Source organism: Coccinella septempunctata, chromosome 4, assembly GCF_907165205.1.
Source record: "Coccinella septempunctata chromosome 4, icCocSept1.1, whole genome shotgun sequence".
Lineage (NCBI taxonomy): Eukaryota > Metazoa > Arthropoda > Insecta > Coleoptera > Coccinellidae > Coccinella > Coccinella septempunctata.
This window is the reverse complement of record NC_058192.1, coordinates 12,539,912-12,559,373: the sequence shown is the minus strand read 5'-3', so window position 1 is coordinate 12,559,373 and position 19,462 is coordinate 12,539,912. Positions and strand designations below refer to the sequence as shown.

The 19,462-nt window shown below is 37.0% G+C and overlaps 1 protein-coding gene across 10 annotated transcripts in view; it reads left to right on the top strand.

The window, feature by feature from the left end:
• Positions 1-19,462, top strand: part of LOC123311077 (piezo-type mechanosensitive ion channel component) — a 49,296-nt gene that overhangs the window by 17,246 nt on the left and 12,588 nt on the right. For 2 of the 10 annotated variants that reach the window (XM_044894842.1, XM_044894845.1), the window contains exons 5-36: positions 36-282; positions 334-490; positions 724-876; positions 2,162-2,291; positions 2,524-2,639; positions 2,920-3,313; positions 3,367-3,554; positions 3,610-3,755; positions 3,809-4,047; positions 4,107-4,426; positions 4,555-4,848; positions 4,909-5,110; positions 6,428-6,695; positions 6,751-6,936; positions 7,204-7,535; positions 7,589-7,750; positions 10,182-10,235; positions 10,582-10,724; positions 11,733-11,867; positions 12,818-12,905; positions 12,955-13,136; positions 13,190-13,281; positions 14,724-14,825; positions 15,152-15,241; positions 15,866-16,136; positions 16,195-16,361; positions 16,453-16,590; positions 17,742-17,912; positions 17,996-18,143; positions 18,508-18,725; positions 18,779-19,064; positions 19,178-19,425. In XM_044894842.1, the coding sequence (XP_044750777.1) occupies positions 36-282; positions 334-490; positions 724-876; positions 2,162-2,291; positions 2,524-2,639; positions 2,920-3,313; positions 3,367-3,554; positions 3,610-3,755; positions 3,809-4,047; positions 4,107-4,426; positions 4,555-4,848; positions 4,909-5,110; positions 6,428-6,695; positions 6,751-6,936; positions 7,204-7,535; positions 7,589-7,750; positions 10,182-10,235; positions 10,582-10,724; positions 11,733-11,867; positions 12,818-12,905; positions 12,955-13,136; positions 13,190-13,281; positions 14,724-14,825; positions 15,152-15,241; positions 15,866-16,136; positions 16,195-16,361; positions 16,453-16,590; positions 17,742-17,912; positions 17,996-18,143; positions 18,508-18,725; positions 18,779-19,064; positions 19,178-19,425 (6,067 nt within the window). Of the gene's footprint in view, positions 1-35; positions 283-333; positions 491-723; positions 877-1,744; positions 1,793-2,161; positions 2,292-2,523; positions 2,640-2,919; positions 3,314-3,366; positions 3,555-3,609; positions 3,756-3,808; positions 4,048-4,106; positions 4,427-4,554; positions 4,849-4,908; positions 5,111-6,427; positions 6,696-6,750; positions 6,937-7,203; positions 7,536-7,588; positions 7,751-10,181; positions 10,236-10,581; positions 10,725-11,732; positions 11,868-12,817; positions 12,906-12,954; positions 13,137-13,189; positions 13,282-14,723; positions 14,826-15,151; positions 15,242-15,865; positions 16,137-16,194; positions 16,362-16,452; positions 16,591-17,741; positions 17,913-17,995; positions 18,144-18,507; positions 18,726-18,778; positions 19,065-19,177; positions 19,426-19,462 lie in introns of all 10 variants that reach the window. The other 8 variants (XM_044894843.1, XM_044894849.1, XM_044894848.1 and 5 more) reach the window with 8 other exon arrangements.

Genomic DNA, 19,462 nt, shown 5'->3' with positions numbered 1-19,462 from the left:
TCCTCCAACTGAATATACATTACAGTTTGTTGCAGGCAGATATGGTGTGTTAGTTTCCATGTGTTTCGCAGCTATCATAGTGCCATCCGTGTTTGGCGGTTTATATTTCTTAGTTTTCCTATCTAGTGCGACGTGGTGGGCGTGTTACAAGAAACTCGAAAGAAAATTTGCTATATTGATAAGGTGCTTGATGGTTGTTGTTTTCGTACATATGATGGCGCTCTACGCTTACCAAACGCAATGGCCACAAGAGTTACTTCCACCCAAAGAACTGATACCCAGGTATGTCATTTAAAAAAACATCTCTCCCAACATCACGAGTTATTTTTTCAGGTTATTTGGTTTGATACCAATATTTTCATTCACATGCGAGGATCCAAGAGATATTATATGGGTGCAACATTTATGGGATGCCTACGCTTATCCATTAGCACTCTATCTATTTTATGCCATATCCATATTTGAAACGAAATTATTGATGAAACCCCAGGTAAATATTCCAACATGAATTTCATATTGATTGCTAATTGAACATAAGCTGAATGAAGCTTGACCCCAATAACTCAAAAATTCAAATGCGATGAACACTTTTCAATTCAAGAGTTGGCATACCACACTTCTCTTGGATGAATTCCGATCCGAATTGTATAAAAAGATTTTTCATCACCACATTGCGCTTCACAGAGTGCTAATAGTTCTCAGCTGAATTACTAACATTTTTAGATACAGAAGAAGCAGGGAACCTTCTCCAGATTGGAGAGTAACTTCTCAGGCTCAGGTTTCCGCAGACAGCTTTCTCAGCGTCGTTCAGCAAGACGCTTAATGCGCTCTAGCACCACCACCAATCGGTGGCAGAGTGCCACACGAAAAGTTCGCGTAAGGGTTTGTTAAGAAACGTAGAATGTCACTACTGAATGTTCACTTTTCGTTCCTTCACCATTGGCAGCATTGCTTTTCCGGTACGCCTAAATCTAATGAAAATGTCATAGACGATAGTAGAGCTCGGCTTTCAGAACTTCGTTTAGGAAAATGAGCGAACAGCCCTTTAGATAATCAAAACTAAATACCTGCTCCACTTTGGCCAAGAAAATCCCATCAGCGAGTCTTCCTAGTGATGAGATGATAAAGAAAACCAGCATCAAGAAAACATTCAATACGATGCTAAGAAAGAGGAGGAAAAGGATATTCCACACAAATCCTCAAAAAAACAGCGTGCGTGTTCAGATATTCTCTTCACGCAGTGTTGGGTGCTATAAAACGGGTAGATTTATCATTTGGAGAAGCTCTCAATCTCTTAGAACATAGATACATGTATCTATGTTCTAAGCTCAATCTTGGATCACTCTATGGACAATAAGACAACAATAAACAACACCTCTTTCTATCCGAAAACATTTCCAAAATACCAAATCTCAATTTATCTTTTATTAATGAAGGCTAAACTTTCCCAACCTATAATTTAGGCAACCAAATCGTTAGATTTTCAAGGCGTACTGTGAAAATAATATGTACATCGTCAACTCTAGCACTACGTTGAGGACATTAAATGTAGCATGAAGACGTCATACATTTAGAAATATCGAATATGTTGCGTACAAATGTGGTCATATCGTCACTTTCTCATTAGAGGCCATTCTACACGTTCGTTTTACACTTGTCATTGATTATGTGTATTTCTTCGACATTTGCTTTTTAACTTTTGTTCGAATTTTTGCTGATGCTTGGCTTTTGGTGGTTTTTCTAGGTTTCGATACGCAGGCTCGCGTCTAAAGAACAAACTGAACACACTCCCGTATGTATTCACATTTTTTTTATTTTTTTTTACCAAATCGCAAAATCATAGAAACGTGAAATACTTAATCTCGGGAGAACCACGAGAATACCTACTATCTAAAGTTTATTTTATGCTTTCCACTAACTTTCTGTAAGATATGCTGAATTCCATTTCATTGAAAATTTCCATACCATATTTCTTCCGTGAGTTCACTTCTAATTTTCCATTTTTTTCAAATGATTTTGCGATGGCAATTTGAAATTCAATCTAATTATGTACGGGATGGTGAGATTAAAGGAATTTAGCTGAATGGCATTTTCACATTTTTCTCGAAGAGCTTGCTGATTCAAATCAAAATTATTTGTTCATAATGAAATAATTTTCTAGTTGATGAAGGGAATGAGCCCATCTAGAAGATATGGATCGGGCAGTCAAAAACCATCTTTAATACAAGATTCTGTAGGGAGTGTAACAGTACCAACTGACGCTACAGAAGATATTCCTATGGATCAACTAGGTATGGACTAGATCCTAAGCTTATTGCTATTAATATAAGAAAGAACTAATGTCTAAAGAAAATTAAAAGTATTAAACATACATTGTACACTATCATCATATCATCAATCGGCATCCATTCACAAACATACATATTTCCACTAAGTCATTTCATTCAGCATTAAAAGGAGGTTCGCTTGGGTGTTTTGCTTTGTAGACATTTGTGTTTTAATCTTATATTGGCTCATTTTAAGATGTTGCAGAGGAGGAATACAAGCCAACAGCTTGTGAAAAAATAATGTTTTTCCTCGAGGCAGTCCTACAAGTCATCATTAGATCCTCGTATATCGGAACCAACATCATCATGATGGTGAGTCTTAGGCCCGGTACTTTCACATGCGAATAAATAAATTTATTCGCATTTATTTAGTCGTATTCGTAAGATTAGTAAAAATGCAGTCTTTTCACTTTCAGATAGTGTTATTCATCGAATAAATCTGTCATTGAAACTTAATTGGAAGAGTTTATTTGTCATAGATCGAATGTCGGTACGTCATTATTGGTTGAATAAAATTTATTCGAAGGTGAAAGTACCGGGCCTTAGTTTGTTTTCAATTGATCTATATTCTTTTCATCCTTAACTGTTGTAGACGTGGAGCATAACATATCTGAGCTGGTTAACTTTCGTCCTTCTCCTATGGGCCAACCTGCTTTGGCTGGTTCCTAACCAAAGGAAAGCCATGCTGAGATCTAGTCCTTTTCTGGTGTTATACGCTTGGTTCCTCCTCATATCAGCATACATCTTCTGTATGAATCTTACAAATTCAGAGTTGCCTTCAGAAGTTCAAGGGGTCAACCTCAAACAAATAGGATTTGAAAAGATAAGGGTTCTTCCTTTTGATTCTCTGGCTGTGAAATGCCTCTTCACTGGGATGTTTTGGATAACTCTGCGTCAGTACATGCAGGAGAGGATCGCAGAGAGACAGAGCTCGGCTCTGGCTGATATGGTGGCTCCTCTTCAGGTGTCAGTTGGAGCAGCAGCAGGTGAAGTTTTGATCAAAAACATTTTAGAAACGTTTTCATCGAGACATTTCCAGGAGTTGAGAAGCAGGCAGAAACTTCAACTTTAGACAGATTTGGACAGTGGTTCAAAACCTTCTTAGCATCAATTTGGATATGGATAGTCGCTATAACACTTTTCTTTGTAGCTATAACAGGGCAAAGAATGACGGGCTTCAGAATAGTTTACATGGCCCTTTTCCTCATCTTTGTTGTTACATTCCAAGTGAGTAAACATACACCCAACTATTCAACTAGCTAAAAAAATTTCCATTTTTCAGTTATCATTCAAAATATGGAAGAAAATCATGTTTGGCTTCTGGCTTACAGTGATTATTTACTCGATGTTGATGCTAATTATGGTTTACACCTACCAGTTCGATAATATCCCCCAATATTGGACGGCCATAGGCGTATCTACCGAAGGGTGAGTAAAAAATGTCCTATCCCATACAATCCCTTCACGATTTTTTTTTCCAGGCAAGCCGATATAGGCTTGGAGTCTTACGAAACAAAACAACTTTTCGTCAGGTTGGTAACACCGACGTTCTTTATCATCATCACTGTGATCCAAGTACATTATTTCCACAAGGATTTCATGAAGATTTACGAAGATGCTTTCGATGAAACCAGATCGAATACGGAGATAAAAGACGATGAAAGCGAGAGACCCAGAGAGGATGGAGGTACTTCGGTGAAATTCAACGTTAGTGATCTGAGTGAGTCTGCGTTCAACTAAGGTAGTTGTACCTCCGTTTATCATGGTCTTATTCTGCAGATACATACCCCATTGAATCTGGCAACAAAAAAACGAAGATTCTGAACTGTATAAAGTATTACTGGAACCTACTGTTCCTGTTCCTAGAGATACACATGGTGAAATTTGTGCTGTTAGTGGGAATTCTAGCGTGTATAGTTCAACCTTGTGCTTTGGACTTAGTGGTCATCGTTCTGTTAGTTATCGGTACCGTTGTTGGCAAAAGAATGCAGCCTGTTGCCATCTATTCCTGTTCAGTATTCTTATCCATACTTTTACTGGCAAGGATGGTGTACCAAATTAAACACTTCAAATCCACCAATTGGGAAGTTTCTTGCTCGGTAAGTGACATCATAACCCAGAACTGATTCCTTCAACTTTATTGAATTGTTTGTAATAATTTTGACTATACCATTTCAAGTTGAAGAGATTGTTTCGTCTGGGTATAACACTTGTAATATTTTTTTAGGAACCAAACGGTACCAATGAGACTGTTAACGATGCTGAATGGCTAGGATTCACAAAAGTGGGAAAAGGAAAATCCCTGATGTACTTCATCAGATGGGACATCATATACATCATCGTCGCCACTTTGTGGACTACTGTAAAAATAAGACAGTTGAATCTCCGAAGGAGAATGGGAATACCACACGCCAGAGTGGACGTTATGTTCCCCAGCATAACACGAGCAGACGCAGATAAAGATTTGAGTAATTTCTGCAAATATATGCTGAACTATGGGTTCTACAAATTTGGGGTGGAGGTATATGAACGATTGAAATATCTGGGAATGTGAGAATTAAATGTTTTAATCTTTCCATAGGTGTGCCTTATTATGACAGTGGCCCTTATAGGATTCAGGATGGATTTGTACGCACTTTTATACGCCTTCTGGTTGTGCGGACTGTTCACTTTGAGACGTGAAACACTTTCGAAAATTTGGAACGTCTTCATCACCTTCATAGCCATCTTAATTCCCTTCCAGTACTGTATGGTAGTGGGTCTTCCACCGTCACTTTGCATAGGTAATGTTCAGTTATCAAGAACTAGTTTAGAACTCAGATACTCATGAATGAGTTCATAAAGCAGAGTTTATTTTTTCTGGCCTATGAAACATGTATGAAAAGAATCATACTTATTCTAAAGTAACTTACGAGGATATATTGAAAAATTCTTAGCCAACAAAATTTCAATGTCAAAAAATTTTATTGCCCAACATATTCTCCTTTTAATTGGATACATTTATTATAGCGAACCTGCAACGTCTCTATACCTTTCAAAAAAAATATTTCTTCTTGCTCTGTAAACCAGACCTCCACAGCTTTTATTACCTCCTCGTTGAAAGATAGTTCACGATCTTTTAAACTTTTTTTCAGTTGAGGAAAGAGATAATAGTCGGATGGAGCCAAATCTGGTGTAAAATGGGGGTGTTCTAGTAATTCAAACCCTAAATCACGAATTTTTTGCATAGCAACAGAAGATTTGTGCGCAGAGGCAAAAACAAAAGACCCTTGGATAGCTTTCCGCGTCTTTTCTCTCAAATTTTATCCCGTAGAGTGGTCAGTAATGTCGAATAGTAATCTCCGGTTATTGTTCTACTCTTATTCAAAAAATCAATCATAATTACTTCATGGCAATCCCAAAAAACTGCAGCAAGAACTTTTCCAGCAGATTTTTGGACACGAAACGTCTTATAGGTCTTGGAGAACCAGAGTGTCGCCATTTCATCGATTGTTGCTTTGTTTCTGGATCGTATAAATGTACCCAAGTCTCATCCCTAGTAACAATTCGGTTTAAGAAGTCTACATATAATAGTTTTTAAATCGAGCACAGATCGAACGCGATGCTTCTACCCTTGCACGCTTCTGGTCAACATTCAAACATTTGGGGATACATTTTGTAGAAATTGTGAACTATATGATGAAAGCGTTCGTATGAAATATTCAGTTCTTCAGATATCCGTTTTTGCCCAATTTTACGGTCTGATAAAATCATGTCATGAACTGCATCGATATTTTCGGGAACTGACCCAGAAACTGGCCTTCCCGATCGGTCATCATCTTCAATGGAAAATTTACCTTTTTTGAAGCTTGCAGTCCAATTTTTCACGGTCGCATACGAAGGACATTGATCACCAAGGGTATTAAGCATATCTTCGTAAATCTGCTTACCTCTTAACCCTTTTAAATACAGGTACTTGATGATGGCTCGATACTCCAATTTTTCGATTTTCACAATTTCGGTGGACATCTTCTTTATTTGAATTAACTAGATATCAATACATCCTTGTAGTATTTACATATTCATGAGCACTTTCTTAATTCCAAATATTCTCTTTGAAGTGTTCCCTTGGGATACCAGTAACATACTACACAAGTTCCAAGAATGGGCCTTCCTTATGGATACATTGAACGCATTACCAGCTAAAAAACTGATTTGCGATTACCTGCTGCTGCTTCTCGCATGTCGTCAAGCTTTAGGATTCAAAAAAGAAGATCAGCAAAGGACGATGGGTCTTGTGTACCCTGGAGGATCAAATGAAGTGATTATACAACATTCGGAAGAGCCAAACTTCGAGAATCCAGTCCCTGACTTCATAACGTATTGTCGGTAATATATGAGGTTAAATATCACTTTTCTGAAATACTAAAGCGGTTGTTTGCAGATCTTACTTGGACGTATTCAAGAGAGCTGTTCTTTTGAGTATGCTGTGGATAACTTTAGCGGTGCTTTTCTTAGCAGGCACTAACCGAGTCAACATATTCTCCATAGGTTATCTCATTGGGGCTTTCGTTTTCCTTTGGCAAGGTACTGACTTGTACCTTTGGCCGATACCTAAGATACTGAAGAGGTGAGGATAAAACATAATTAACTCCTCTTATATGGTCATTCGAAAATATTTTTATGGCATGGCCTAACCTCTAGAATGCTCCAAAAAATGTTTTGAAAAAATATTAGACCATACAAATTGTGGTAAAATTGAATTTCCACTGATGATATTGATAGCCCGTTGTTCTGTCTACCCTCTAGAATTGACGTGTTTCAATTCTTCCTGATATATAATTCCGTTGATGCCAAATTGTTCATTATTGCTTCAATCTTTCCATTTTCCACACAGATGGAACTACCTATTGGCCTACAACGTATCGGTCATCACCATCAAAGCTCTCCTTCAGATTCTTGGATGCCTCTTCATGGAAGAACTAACGGACAACGTGTGTTGGCCAGTCCAACTGTTCGCCATCGGTTGCGTCAACAAGTTCCAGGCTAATTCGGTCCTGGTATCGGATGACTTGGATCCGAAATGTACCGTTCCCAGGGAGTACATAGGGTTGGTTTGGGACGGCCTTAGCTTCGCCTTCTTGATAATGCAGAGGAGGGTATTCCACAGTTACAACTTCTTCCACATGATTGACGAGGCAAAAGCCAGTACGATCCTGGCATCGAGAGGTGGGTTTGTATGTTGTATGAAGAAAGGTTGTGGATTAATTTATTGACGTTAGGTGCTGAACTAATCGAGGAACTCAGAGTTAAACGTATGCAAGAACAAGAGGATAACGAGAGGAAGGTTTTGGAGAAGATAAAATCCAAAATGGATAGAATCAAGGCTTCACAGCAGAAGATACAGGGTGCTTCGTACAAGGAAGCCTCAACCCATTTCCAAGGTATACTTTTCTTATTATCTCCCTCAACTAGATCTTGGATTTTCTAAAGGAATTAATTATGATTAAAACAGAACCACTTGTTGAATGTTTCCATTCATTTTCCACATCACTACTTTTCGTGTTTTCATAAAACACGTTCTCCAATGCCTTATAAAATAAAGGCTCGAATACGAGGCTGTCTAAGATCAATTTTTTCATACCATTATGTGGAATTGTAGCTGTTTTTTCTTAATTCTTGATGAAAATCCTTGATTAGACTGAAACACATGATTTCATTTGAATAATGAGTTTTCACCATTACACGTGTTTAGCTATAGCCACTTCAGGTGTTTGAAGATTATAATTACCTTCTAATTCGGAAGGTTGATTACAATATAGAGTCCTAGATTCATCATCGAAATTATCAATATCTGTTTTTGATAATGTGTTGAATTCGCCTACATTTATGAATTTTTTTCAGGTTTTTCGAATAAATGATAAATTCGATTTTCTGATTCTGAATTTTTTTTTTTAATAGAAGACCTTATTTGTGGATCTACTTGATCACTGCTTGCGAATAACACTGCTCGAACAATTTTTTCAAAAATGATATCTCAAAGAAAAATCTTATTCTAATGAGTGAAAAGTAAAATCTTGAATGGCTGTTGTTTTAGTCGAATAGATCAGCGTCCAAAACCCCTCGGTACAAATTTTCAGCTCAATATTGACTACCTACGTCAATTAACCTGTAGTAGGCTCATCTCATGGAATAATCGTTGGACTCTAAAATATACCTATAGAGGAAAGCTGACGAGCCATAGGATGATGTGTTATATAAAATAGGGTTTTCTGTGTTTGATTTGAAATATATCCTGTGAATGAATGGTATTTTTTCACTAAGGGCTTCGTATAATTGAGTTGGTTACATATAAGCTTCATAAAATAAGGTCTTCTATTTTGTCTTCCATCGATATCACTATGGTGGACGCCAGCTGGTCTATAGAATCAATTTTTTTGAATAGCAGATTTCATTAGATCGATCTCTCGACCGAAATCCGTCTTATTTTCTTCAAATAACAATTTTATACAGAAGATGGCAAGCCACCTCTTGCTAGATCATCTTCGATGTCTTCGGCAGATACACAAACAACCCCAGCAGGCTATCATACTCCAATAGATGACGAGGACGAGGAACTGGACGAAATCGCCCCCCTCACCCCTCGTAGTTCTCTCCTCCAGCACCAAGCCCCACCTTCCCCTTATTCCGCAGTTATGACTGTCTCCCTCGAAGCCTACCTCGATCCTCAGGGCATATCCTTCAGCTCACCCCCGAATTCGGAACTCAACCCAAGACCTCCTTCCCCGGATGACAGTTTTCCAGTTTTCTCTCCCCCACCCTACGACGCCGCCCCCACCTACGCGGAAGCTGTCGAGCTGCCCAGGAGCGCGCAAAGACAAAGCAGCATCGGCCCACCCTGGATGCAGGGGAGCTGCGTGACCCCCCGCCATAGCATAAGTTACTCGTCGAGGTCAGCGTTGAGCCATCAAGAATGTAATTTGGAATCCAATACTGCCTGACTTAGATCCGTTTCACTTTTTCTCCCGTTGATTTTGCGTGTAAACTGCTTCGTTCTGAACGAAATATTATTTGAGATAATTCTGTATATAGTGAGAAACGTTTTCTACGACCTGAAAAATAAAAATCTAATGAGCTCGTCCAGCGTCCTTTCAAATATACTTTCACGGAAAGAATGAAACAAATGTCATTCTCGAACTCCTGTCCTTTGTCTCAGAATTACTATTTGCAAGTCAAAATTCCTACTTGCAAGTCAGGATTCCGACTTGTATATCAGAATTTCGACTTGAGAATCAGGATTCTGACTTACATCCCAGAATTTCGACTTGCAACTCAGAAGTCTTAATCTTATCTTAGAATTCCTATTTGCAAAAGTCAAAATTCCTACTTGCAAGTCAGGATTTCGACATGTATCTCAGTATTTCGACTTGCAAGTCAGCATTCAGACTTGCATCTCAGAATTTCGAAATACTTTTTTGTAGAACTTCAATACTTTCGTACAAATAAGCTGCGATAAGATGTTAGAGAGTATGCTTCATAATGTTTCCGCATTGGTTCATTATGAAATGTAAATGAAATGATAATGTAATAAAAGTATGGAAGCAATTTTTCAGGTTATAATGAAGCTTCAGCAAGAGATTGTATAGTTATAGGAATAAAAAAATCGTGAGCTACTGAAAAGATTTCAATACCGTTGGTTCCTCCTTCAGTCAATTTTATAAATATGTATAATACACTTTTTTGTAGATCATCTTTTTCTCTTTATTCTTCTGTTTTTTTTATTATATAATCGGAGATATTTATGAGATATTGTTAGTTTTGTTTCATTAAGAGGTTTTTTATTTTGTGAATATTATTTTGACATTTTGCTTGTAGAGCAAACTGGACAGAGACGAATCAGAAGAAGAGTTCCAGAGACATATAAAGATGGTAAAAATTTCAATATGCGTTGGGTTCTGGTTTGGACATTTCTTCAGCTGCTACTATCATTCATTCGTTCAAATGCTTTCATAATGGTGTTTTACTTACAATTACAGATAACTAACATTTCCTCTTAATACCTTCAAGGCAAACAAATAAAGCAGTGTTTTTTTAACAGTTCCCAGGAGAAAGCATCTACGAGATTCCTACTGTATATACTTTTTTTTGTCAGCTTATGTGTGAAACAACATGCAAAACTTACATACTTACCACATCACCATAAATAGTGTCGTTAGCACCTTGATGTTGAGCATTTGTGTATAACTTTTTTGCTGAAACATCACTTTTTTCACAGCTGTACGTTCTGGTGACTACTACATGTTCGATGATCTTCACGTAGAAGATCTCGATCCTTTGGAGGCCCTACCAAAAACAACGCTTGCAGACAACGTTGTTGATGAGGAAGAACCAGATGATGGAAGGTACACAGTGGGAGAGGTATGTTGTTATTATCAATCGAATGCTTTTCTGCCTGTGATGAAGAATGCCCTGATTGAAATATCCAGCTCATCACACCTATCAATCATCTCATTCCATTTAGTACATCTTCCGAAGAAATACGTCATAGTAGAATCATCATCCACTAGAAGGGTTTTCAATATATCGACTCGGAAAATACATATAGTTGGTTTCATTCATTTTTGTCGAATTTATCGCTGTTTAAATTTTACAAGTTTTCCAGTGGTCAGAAAATATTCGAAATTATTTGTGTTCCACATCTAATAATAAAATCGAAATAGTTCTGAAGAAAAAACACCTATATCGGAAACCTATACAAATTGAAGTGTGTAGTGTTATTTTTTTCGTGATTTTTCTTGAGCAGAATCAACAAACAATTTGATTGGTAGAACTTTTCTTATTATCCCATATACCTACTATTCAATAAACGATTGTCTGAAGGCATGATTGTTTCAGAGAAGAAACGTGTAAATTGTATCACCTTTTTCGAATATACATTGGATACTCTATTCTTTTCTTAAAATAGAAACGTAGTTTATTGTGCTTGTCTTCCATTCACTCAATTCATTGAAACTTTTAGTCAGGAAAGGTGTTACTGGGATTTCATCAGAACTTCAAGCATGTAAGCATAAAAGTTACTGGGGAAAGATGGTTCACAGAAAGTGTTCGAAAAGCTTTTTTATTTATCTCAAGAAGAACAATAAAAATAGACCAACAAAATAATGAAAAAAAATGAACTTTCTAAACTGTATTCTGTAGTGCAGAAACCTGAAATTATCATATTTATGAGATCTTTAAATATTTTCTTTCACTCAACATACAATTGGAAATGAGAAACTTATGTTCCAAAATTCACATAAATGACAGTTATGCTATCCTAAATATTGGCAAGAAAAAAATTACACGTAACACTACTTAACACCCAAATATTCCATGAGCTGAAAACTGACCTATTGAAGAGGTGGAAGTAAACCTTGTTTATTGTAGTTCTTGAGCACTGCAATGAAGTCTGACATCGGACAAACAGTACGCAGAGCTTCGTTGAATGCAGATCTAAGGAGGCAAAGATCGTTGAAATCTACGACTTCTTTGAAATCGCGTTTGTCAGAGCCAGCTTCGAGAGTGAGTTACTAACATTGAATTAGTGTCGCTTGACTAAAAAAAAAATGCTACAAAAATTGCTGTATTTTTCTGCACTTCCTCTTTTGTCGTTTCCCAGCATGTTTGTTTTATCTATTTGCTTTTCGTTCATTGTTTTAGATATTGCACTCATTGTTTCTATACCATACATAGTTGATATTCTCATGCTTCTTTCTATCTGATTGGTGGATTCTTCTCTATTCTTCAGTATTTTGAATCTCTTCTGTTCTGAGTGATTATAATTATACGAAACCATAGTCAAAAACTGTGAATAATATTGCTCAATTGGTGCTTTATGTCAACTATTAACATCATTGATGTTTGTAAATAGCATTTCAAGCAACATATTCTGTGTTATTGATTTTTGGCGGCATTGATCACACACAGTCAAATTCTGGAGAGAAAGTATACCTTACTATTTCAAAGGAATGAAATATTTTGAATGGAGAAAATGTTTTGAGGTTTTCCAGAATTGAATATGTTAAGGCCCTTACAGGGACAATCAATGATCGTCAGTCTATTTCCTGACGATTCCCTACTTGTGTACTGAGTTGAAGAGAATTCCAGTCATTCACTGGTTAATTTTGTGGATGGGCAACTCAGTAAAATGACGAAGAATTAGAGATGCATTGTAGCATTTTGATTCGAAACAGATTTGGAGGTTTGCTTCATCATCTGAACTTGTAAATCAAGTTCATGAGGAGGGGATTAATCATTGGGTTCCATATTCAGTGAAGTTTTACTGATCACGAAGTAAATGTTTCATATTGTCTGCTTTAAATTTATCCTCTCCAAAACGCTATTAATAATCAAGCAGAAATCTTCAAACACTACACAAAAACGGAAGTAACTCCAACCTCCTCTTCTATAGCGATTTAACTCTAACACATAGGTCCAAAACGATTTCATTCTTCATCTCAATAATTATACAGGTGGATGAGCCGGCGAAGTCAGTGAAAATCCAGGAAGATCCTATTCCGAGCACCAGTCAGGACGGCACAAGCGAGCTGATGGAACCCGGTAAGTTTGAGCCATTTTTTTACTCTCGAAATGAATGTTGAATTTTCAGATTCCGAAGCACAAACAACGGAAGATAAGAGAAGTCTGTGGGGTAAAATTAAGGATTTCTTCGCTTTCCTTTATTATTTCGTGGACAGCGTGATGATAAGCTGTACGAAATTCCTGAATAGTTACACGAAGGACTATCGCTATGTCATAAGGGTTTTGAGGAGGGAGAAGAAGAACCTGAAGGTGAGACAGAGAAACTTCGTCAACGGACTCTTGATTGATTATTCTGCTTGTAGGAAACAACGGATTACTCTGTTGGTCGAAGAGTTGGATCCAGCCAAGTTTGGGAACCAACAGGCTCATTCCACGAGTTGATTGCCGTTCAAAGGTGAGTTTCTGGTTTTGAACACTTTGCCATTTTTTTTATTTCGTCCGACTAAAAGATACTACCTTCTATTCCTAGAGGAGACGATCTAGATTCATCTATTCTACTACCTACATCGGCGATTGGTTCGGGATCCTTAAGTCCATCAGATTCATACAGAAAGTCTATAGTATTGAAAAGGTCTGTTTCGGAAAAGGCCATCTCTATTCAAATTCCTTTGATCTTCCGAGCCCTCTCTCTTTCGCAATCTACAGTGTGTTCACCTTAGATGCGTCAAAAATGGAGGAGGTGATTTTTTGACAGAAAATATTAATATTTCGTGAAGAAACCTGGGGTTTGAAATACAACCTTTCTGAGATATGGGGTATCAAATAAGAGAACTTTTTTAGGATTTTCTTGATAAAATCGAAAGGGTATTCTAAAAATAAATGATGTCATACCCCTACTCTTTAGGTCCTTTCGTTTGCATAAAAAGTGTAGCACTTTTCTACACTCGATTTTAGTATTCGTTTGCTGATTGAATTTACACCAGTGTAGAGGAGGTGTAGTTTATCTACATCTCCTTTGGACTATGTGAAGATAAACTACACTTCCTCTACACTGGTGTAAATTAAATCGAGTGTAGAAAAGTGCTACACTTTTTATGCAAACGAAAGGACCTTTTGTATAGCATAGTACACTGTTAGAATATAATAGGTCAGTGTTTTAAACTCTTTCAGAGCATTTTGATTGGAAACCGTTCAAATCATTAAACCAAGAGTTATTTTTTTGACAAACAATCCAGTTTTCACAGAATGATGTTTTCAGTTTGGGTGGTTTTTAAGAAGTGGTAACCACTTAAAACAATAAGCGGATGGCCTTCTAATTTCATCAACGGAAACGTGAGAAAAATCCCCATATATTTCACACCCCGTATCTCAAAAGAGTTGCATATTTGTTCCCATGTTTTTCACGAAATATTATATGTTCGGATAAGAAATCACCTCCTGCATTTTATTTTCATCACTTCTATTTATTTTTGCACATTCACGAACAGTATTTACTGATTTTTGTCTCAAGAAAACTTAAAAGATGACAATATCTTGAAAAATTATCTTATTTTCACGAATAGTTTCACATGATCCAATTGATCATCAAAAAAACATCCATTATGAATATGTTCTAAAATCTCCGACCTCTGAGTGTGTTTCAAATAAGGGATGTAAAATTTAGATTGCACATTTGAACACTAACAATTTTTGAAGTGGAATGTGTTAGATTGTGTTTTGTATGCATGCTGTCCCCGTTGTATTATACTTTTACTATCCAATAAATTGCTGGCGTAACGAGATGAATATAAAGAAACTTAGAGAAAATATGAAATAAACTTGCTATAACTAAGTTTCTGCCAGATCTTCTTCTTAAATTGATGCATTTATAATTTTTATTTGAATCAATATATTCAGGTCAACTTCCCTTCAACAACTGGATACAAAGCAAACTTCAAGCTCTGACAGTGATACAAAAGCGTTAGCATCTGACATACCCCAGTCATCAGAATTGGGCAGGTATAAAATACAGTTTAACAAAATAATAAAAAAGCTAACATAAAGTAAAGCAGAAATTTCACTCACATTCGAAAACTAGAAAGCAATGCTTTATAAGACTAAAAACATTATGGAAAATTGAAAAAAAAAAAACATACTAATCCATTTACAGAGAGAACGTTTAGAGTATGAATTGTTTTCTGTCCATAGTCCAACTCAATATCAAGGATATAATCTCATTTTTTATATTTTTACGAAAACTTCGTAAACTCTCCTTCTGATATTGTTGGATTATGTGACAATTAATAGGAATGACAAGTAGTGTAGTGGCTGTATGTTGGCTGTAGGCGCAAGACGAGTGTACTCACAGTACCGGAAATTCGTATACTAGCACCGAGTTTGGAACGTGGACTAGACTCATCGTCCTCTAGCAAAAGGTAATGGAGCACTCGTGTATTAGGCCTCTGCATGGCTTTCTTTCCGCTTAATCAAATGAAGTCCAGTGGATTGAATGACGATAAAGAACATATACAAACAGATCTGGGCAAAACTTCGCAGAATGACACACAATGATTCAGGTCATCTGGAAAATTTTGAAACGAGATTTATGACAGAAAAAAATAAATTATAAGAAAGCTGAAACCCGAAAGCAATGGATGAAAAGCACGAGAAGCAAAAACTAGATGTACCATTAGTGGAGTCTTCCACTGCTAATATTTCCACTGGACCCTAACCACTTTTCCATATCTCCACCAAACATAGCGAATTTTGACTGAGTTGCTTACTCGTTAGCATAAAAAGTTATTATTTAAAGCAAGCAGATACTACATTAACTCTATATTTGCATGGAAATCTTCAAATTTTGATTGAACACAATCTTTCCATAGGTATATAATTTCCATAAGGCACGCAGAATAAGAGAACAAGGATCAAAACAACTCTACTATACTTTATACATTTCTCTATTCCATTTTTAACTAAACTTATTTCAGCATGATTGTTATTAGAGTGTTGGTTAGCAACTGACTGATCTGAAGCTAATACCACCTTATTTTTTGCAGCAAATCCATATCACTATTCAAAATAATGGAAGAAGAAGAAGCTGAAATGTCCTCCTACGACCAGCCTTCCGTTCTGAGACTACTGCTGGCAATGTGGTACATACTAACGAGTAAATCTGAACTGATGTGCTATCTGACCATATTCTTGAACCAAATCGAGTCTGCAACATTTTTGTCGCTACCCCTACCTCTTATGGTGTTCCTATGGGGTACCCTGACGATTCCTAGGCCTACCAAGACCTTTTGGGTGACAATTATCGCATATACGGAGGTCAGTTTTACTTGTACCTCTTTCGATTTATTATAATTTTGTAATCTTTTATTTCTAGGTTATCGTGCTTATTAAATGCATGTTTCAATTCGATATCATACCATGGAATAGGAAAGCAGAAGTTGTATCTGATCCTTTATACCCACCAAGGATAATTGGAATAGAAAGGAAAGCCAATTATGCACTTTGGGACCTGCTGCTCCTATTAGTTGTTTTCTTTCATAGGTGAGAGTTAGCAGTCTATACCAATAAAGGTTTATTAGAAACACAGTCCAGGTGAATATGTTATTAGAGAATAAAATACGAATTCTTCCAGGTTTATGCTGAAATCAATGGGTCTTTGGCAGGCAACGATTTCTAGTACTCCAAAAACCGAAGATGGTTTTTATAGAATGGATGATGAGGGAAATCTGATGAAAATCGAGGACAAACATCATAAGACCAAAGCTTTGAGGTAAAATTCCAATTCTCAGATTTTTTCTGTTAGATTGAATCGAGTTTTCAGCAAAGAGTTATTCTCAAATTTCTGAGTTTTCGAGTAAATGGTGATGACTAAATGATGATGGCAAAAACTATCACCTGTTCATAGATCTCGTTGAACATATATACCATATGACTTTTGTTCATAAATTCAAATTGAGGTTTTCGGGCTTACCTCAAGAATAATTTGACATATCTGAATACCTGCGTGACAAGGGTAGTGCTAGTTACTTATCTTTGGATTCTTTCAACATTTTCACAGATGATCAAGGATGCCTTGAAGGTCTGACTGTCAATAGGGATACCTATAAATTACAAGAGGCAGTCAAGGATATAAAAATTGAAATTTATTATCGTCTCCTACATCAGCTAGTCGAAAACCATACATTAACAAATACCTCAGGCTATTATAAGTAGAAGTCTTGGGATTATATTACGTTGCACAGCGACTTTAAGATATGTTGGGTACCCATTAGAGCTGTTTATCATAAATACCACAGTTTGGAACCACAATTTCCCTCATACCTTTTTCCTCTGAACCCTAATCCCATTCCTTTTGTTTGTAGACTGAAGCAGCTGACAGAAAAAGCCAAAAAAACTTCTATGTCGTCTCAGATTAAGGAGAGAGACATTGAAGCGAGAGAAGATACATCTCATAAGAAACAGACGCGATTTTACAAATTCTTTCGCGGGTTACGATTTACACGTTTCGCATCCCCCTCTTCAACTTCAGGGTAAAATCGGACCCACCTCACGCCCTTTGCAGACATTACGTTTTATTTTATCGAATACCACTCTCTAAAGGTATTGTCACATGTCTATGTCATCTTATGACCAAATATATTCAAGCTACAGCACTAAAACACAGAATACAAACATGAGAAACTTTATACCTATTACTTGTTAAAATGTTAGCTTTGTTAAATATGTATGTACAAGCACGCATTGAATTGTAGCACGTAGGTTGTATGATGACTTTAGGTTTGGACGATAGCTATACGCTATACATACCTTACGTTTCTTCTAACGTACGATTTTTTATCCGTATGCTCAACTTCGTAGCGTCTGCAGAGGGCTTTAAACGTGCCGCATCAACTGCACTTTCTATATCTCTCACCGTTTCAGTATCCATTATTCCGAACAAGAGGAGACGATAATCGATGATGGTTCGGCCATAGAAAGCATCAGAACTCGAGAAGATGATCTTCCCGACGGAGAAGATATCAACAGTCTTGTGAGAATAACTTCGAGCAAAGTGGACGCGGAAGATAATTTTCCAGAGACGCTGAAATTAGCGTAAGTGTTTCGTAGGGGAACAAAGTTATCCCCTATACGATGTTATCGTTTTCATAACTGGAGTAACTATACCCTTTTTACAGGCTTGTAAAATACACGGAGACGTTCAAGGTATTCTTCTCTCAATTGATTCAACCAACATCAAGAGTTTCCGCAGATGTTTATTCTTACATGTTCCTCTGCGATTTCTTCAACTTCTTCGTTCTTCTGTTGGGGTACACTTCATTTGGGGTAAGAATTCTGTCATACAGTATAAGACTCTAATCTAATTGAATAATGCTAGTTGGCACTGGTTGGCATACTATACAGAGTGAGAGTGTGAGTTATTACTACACAATAGAGAGGAACAGTGGAATTTTGATGACCAAATCGCGTACTTAAACTCAAGTTGGGGCCAAAAAGACAATAGTTAATTTACTCTTAGTTTCTGATCTACAAAAATACATTTGAATTCATAGTACATCACCATTTTGTGTATAAGTCAAACCAAAAGGTGCATATTTTGAAGCTAGGTTGTAATGGAGCATGAAGAACCTTTTTAAATTTGACTGTTACTTCCATTTATCGAAGAACAAATTTGACTTTTACTTTCCAGACAAATCAAGGAGAAGGTGGAGGAGTGACCACCTACCTAGAAGACAACAAAATACCTGTCTTGTTCCTCCTCATGTTGATCATCCAATTCATGTTGATAATTATCGACAGAGGAATTTATCTGAGGAAGAATCTCATCGCCAAAATCATATTCCAATATTTCCTCATAATATTTTTGCACATATGGTTGTTCGTCCTTTACCCAACGATTACAGAAAGGTAACATAGCCATATCCTGAAATTGAGATATCTAAACGAACATTTTTCTGCAGATCTTTCAACTCAGTGTTGGCGCCGCAGCTCTATTACATTGTGAAATGTTTCTATCTCTTGCTCTCCGCCTATCAGATACGCTGCGGATACCCGACAAGAATTCTTGGAAATTTCCTGTGCAAGGGTTACAATTATGTGAACATGTTCCTGTTCAAGGCTTTCCTAGCTGTGCCCTTCTTATTCGAACTGAGGACAGTTATGGATTGGATGTGGACAGATACGTCGATGACAGTTTTCGACTGGATCAAAATGGAGGATATTTTCGCCCACATTTTCCAGCTAAAGGTGATGAGCTTTTTGTGAGATAATGCTTCTAATGCAAGATAGGCTTCTTCTACATTTTTCGGGTGTAGTATGAATACAGTACAGTTCCAACTTGAATCTTTTTTCTTCTCCAGTGTCAAAGGTACGTGGAAGCGGAGTATCCACAGCCACGAGGAGAGAAGAAAAAGAGTTTCGTGAAATATTTCATGGGTGGTGCCATCTTGTTGATAATAATAGGTATAATATGGTTTCCACTCGTGTTCTTCTCCCTTGGCAATGCTGTCGGCAAACCAAACATTCCATTCGACGTAACCATGGACCTGAGGATTGGTCCATACGATCCGGTCTATCAGATGTCAGCGCAGGATAACAACATATTTCAGTGAGCAAAATTTCATATTACTTGATGATATTCGACC